The sequence below is a fragment of the Myotis lucifugus genome, unplaced genomic scaffold (genome assembly GCF_000147115.1).
Source record: "Myotis lucifugus unplaced genomic scaffold, Myoluc2.0 scaffold_925, whole genome shotgun sequence".
Lineage (NCBI taxonomy): Eukaryota > Metazoa > Chordata > Mammalia > Chiroptera > Vespertilionidae > Myotis > Myotis lucifugus.
In genome coordinates, this window is record NW_005871973.1 from 109828 (window position 1) to 112221 (window position 2394).

Here is a 2394-nt window from a genome sequence, read left to right on the forward strand (position 1 = left end):
ACCCTAACCCTTTTAGGCGAGATCCATTTCTTTGTTAAGCAAATTTCTCCTCCAATTACCTCCACGCTTCCGCTTCTTGTCCATAGATAACGTCTCGTCTCTTTGAGGTGGGAGGCCCTAGGAATTTAATTTAACTTTTTAAAGTAATACTCACGTTTAAAAATTGAAATGAAAGGATTTGGGGAGGTTTTGAAAAAACCAGGGATATTGGGCTTTTATTCCAGAAAAAAAGCCCCCCAGAAAGCAAGCAGGGCCTCCACGCATTGCTCTCAGGCTTCTGTATCCCACTATGTCCCTTAGGCCCAAAAGAGCTCTACCTGCGCTTCGTTTTTGGGATTCAGCCTCTGCCCTTTCGGGTGGAGGTGGAGGATAAAACATAAACCATTACCTATAACTGAACTCATTAAGCCTCTCAAATCATTCCATGTACTCCCACCTCATACCTGTGCTTCTTCTTCTTAGAGCTCTTTTTCCTCTCTCGTCGAGGAGAGCTGCTCTCTGACCTGCTAAAGATAAGTTCAGAAACAAGGTCATTCTGCTTGGTTCCTTCCCTAGCTCTCCCACTTATAACACCCCCCCCCCCCCCCCCGCCTGCCACTAAAGGCTTCTAAAGCACCGAACAACTCCAACAGCATTAATGTCCCAGACCTAAGCCCAGGACTTATTAAAATAAAAAGCATAAGTACCTCCTCCTTATATCAACAAACATCAAAGTGAAAATCTCAGAAATCCAAAATGCTGTTGGCCAGTTCTTAATTGATAAAACTACAGAATCAACCCTTTCCACTAAAGAAGCATATACATTCCTTCTCCCAGCTGAAATCTGAATGGTAACTTCCTCTTCCCTGAGATAACTCTCTCCTGCTTTCTAGAAGCAAGAATTCTCTATAGAGAGAAAGGTACATATACAGGTTGATTGGGGAGAAAAAAATGCAAGCATGACAGAACTAATCCTCTTGTTTACTACAGTAACTTTCCAACTAACTTACCGTCCTCTATCTTTCTTCTTTTTCTTCTTCTTTTGCTTTGGGGTTGGTGAACGAGAACTACTGGACTCCCGAACAAGGCTGGGGGAAAATGAAAAGGAAGGATGGGTGTTAAGACAAATTTTCTCAAGATATTTCAACTTCAAAAGAACAAAATCCAAAGAGTTTGGGAAGAAACAGCCCACCAAAATAAATAAATAAATAAAATAAAGCAGAGTACTTAGAATTAGGGAGAGAAGCTGACACTGGTTTCTTGGACTTACGTACCTGTAAGGTTTAGGAGGCTCGGGAACTGGTTGTTTGGCTTCTCGAGCACGACGCTGAGGATCAAAAGAGCTCCCATCCACATAGGAATCACTGATGCCAAAGGCAGCACGCAGTCGCTCATTCTTTTTCTCATTCAATTCTGCCAACTGGTGAGTCTCAGTTACCCTAGAGGGAAAAAATAGCAAAGGTGTGAAGGACACAATCATTTTTACAGAATTATAGGCAGGAGCCAAAAAGGATTAGGAAAAGGAAGACAAAACAGAAAGTACAATGTAAGAAGAGAGGACAGAAGGAGCAGTATATAGTCCAGAGGAAATCAAAGGAGAATGAAACACTCACGCTGGTCTCTGCCCTGGGGTCTCCTCCTTGCCTCCAGGGTTCACATCCTTCTCCAGCAACATGAGTCGAAAGGTCGCCACTTTTTCCTGAATTTGCTGTTCCTCGTACCTGGAGAACAAATCCCTTCTGGGTTAAAGCTTGAGTAGACACTTTCCCCAGTCCCAGGTTTACAGTTTCCTCATTCCCAACAGGGTCCTTTCCCTCTCCATGCACACATAGAACTTTGCACTCACTGTCACCCAAAGCACCCTTTTCTTAAGTCCTTCTGATCTTCTCCCTGTCATCTTCCTTCCACTTACTACACCCTCTAGAACAGTGGATTTTAAACATGCTACACTCAGGCCAAGAGAATAAAGTTAAACAGGCAGAGTTTCAGGTGCTCCTCCCCAACTTCAACAAGAACAGGTCTTTCATTTCCTAGGATTACAAAATAAGGTGCATTGTATAAAATGGGCGCCACTGCTGAAGTTTGAAAACCACTGCTCTAAAAGGTTTTCTCCCTGAATGTGCTCCTTTCCCAAAATTTCACTTCTTATCCAACCCATGATCCTCTCTTATCCAGCCAGGTATTCCAGTTCCTGTTTTCCTGCCTTTGCTACTTTCCAAGGCCTAAATCCTTAAATACATTTACCTTCCTCTTCTCTATCAATAACAACACTGGTCAACTTATCTAGATCTTCTCTTGCCTGTTTTCTGCATTCCCACCTCTCCCTTAAAGCACATTTTCCCCCCTCAATGGCCCCCTTTCCCCATGTGCCTCTGTCTAAATCAGGCTCCCTTAGATGTCCCAGACAGTTTCCTC

The 2394-nt window shown here is 43.3% G+C and overlaps 1 protein-coding gene across 1 annotated transcript in view; it reads right to left on the reverse strand.

Moving 5' to 3' along the window:
- The window catches only part of SRRM2 (serine/arginine repetitive matrix 2), a 14684-nt gene extending 12362 nt beyond the window's left edge, over nt 1-2322 (reverse strand). The window contains exons 1-5 of the mRNA XM_023747602.1: nt 1593-2322; nt 1254-1418; nt 990-1067; nt 416-506; nt 66-117 (exon numbers count right to left, since the gene is read on the reverse strand). Of these exons, the coding sequence (XP_023603370.1) occupies nt 66-117; nt 416-506; nt 990-1067; nt 1254-1418; nt 1593-1654 (448 nt within the window). The 5' untranslated portion in view covers nt 1655-2322. The remainder of the gene's footprint in view (nt 1-65; nt 118-415; nt 507-989; nt 1068-1253; nt 1419-1592) is intronic.
- Nucleotides 2323-2394: the final 72 nt, after the last annotated feature.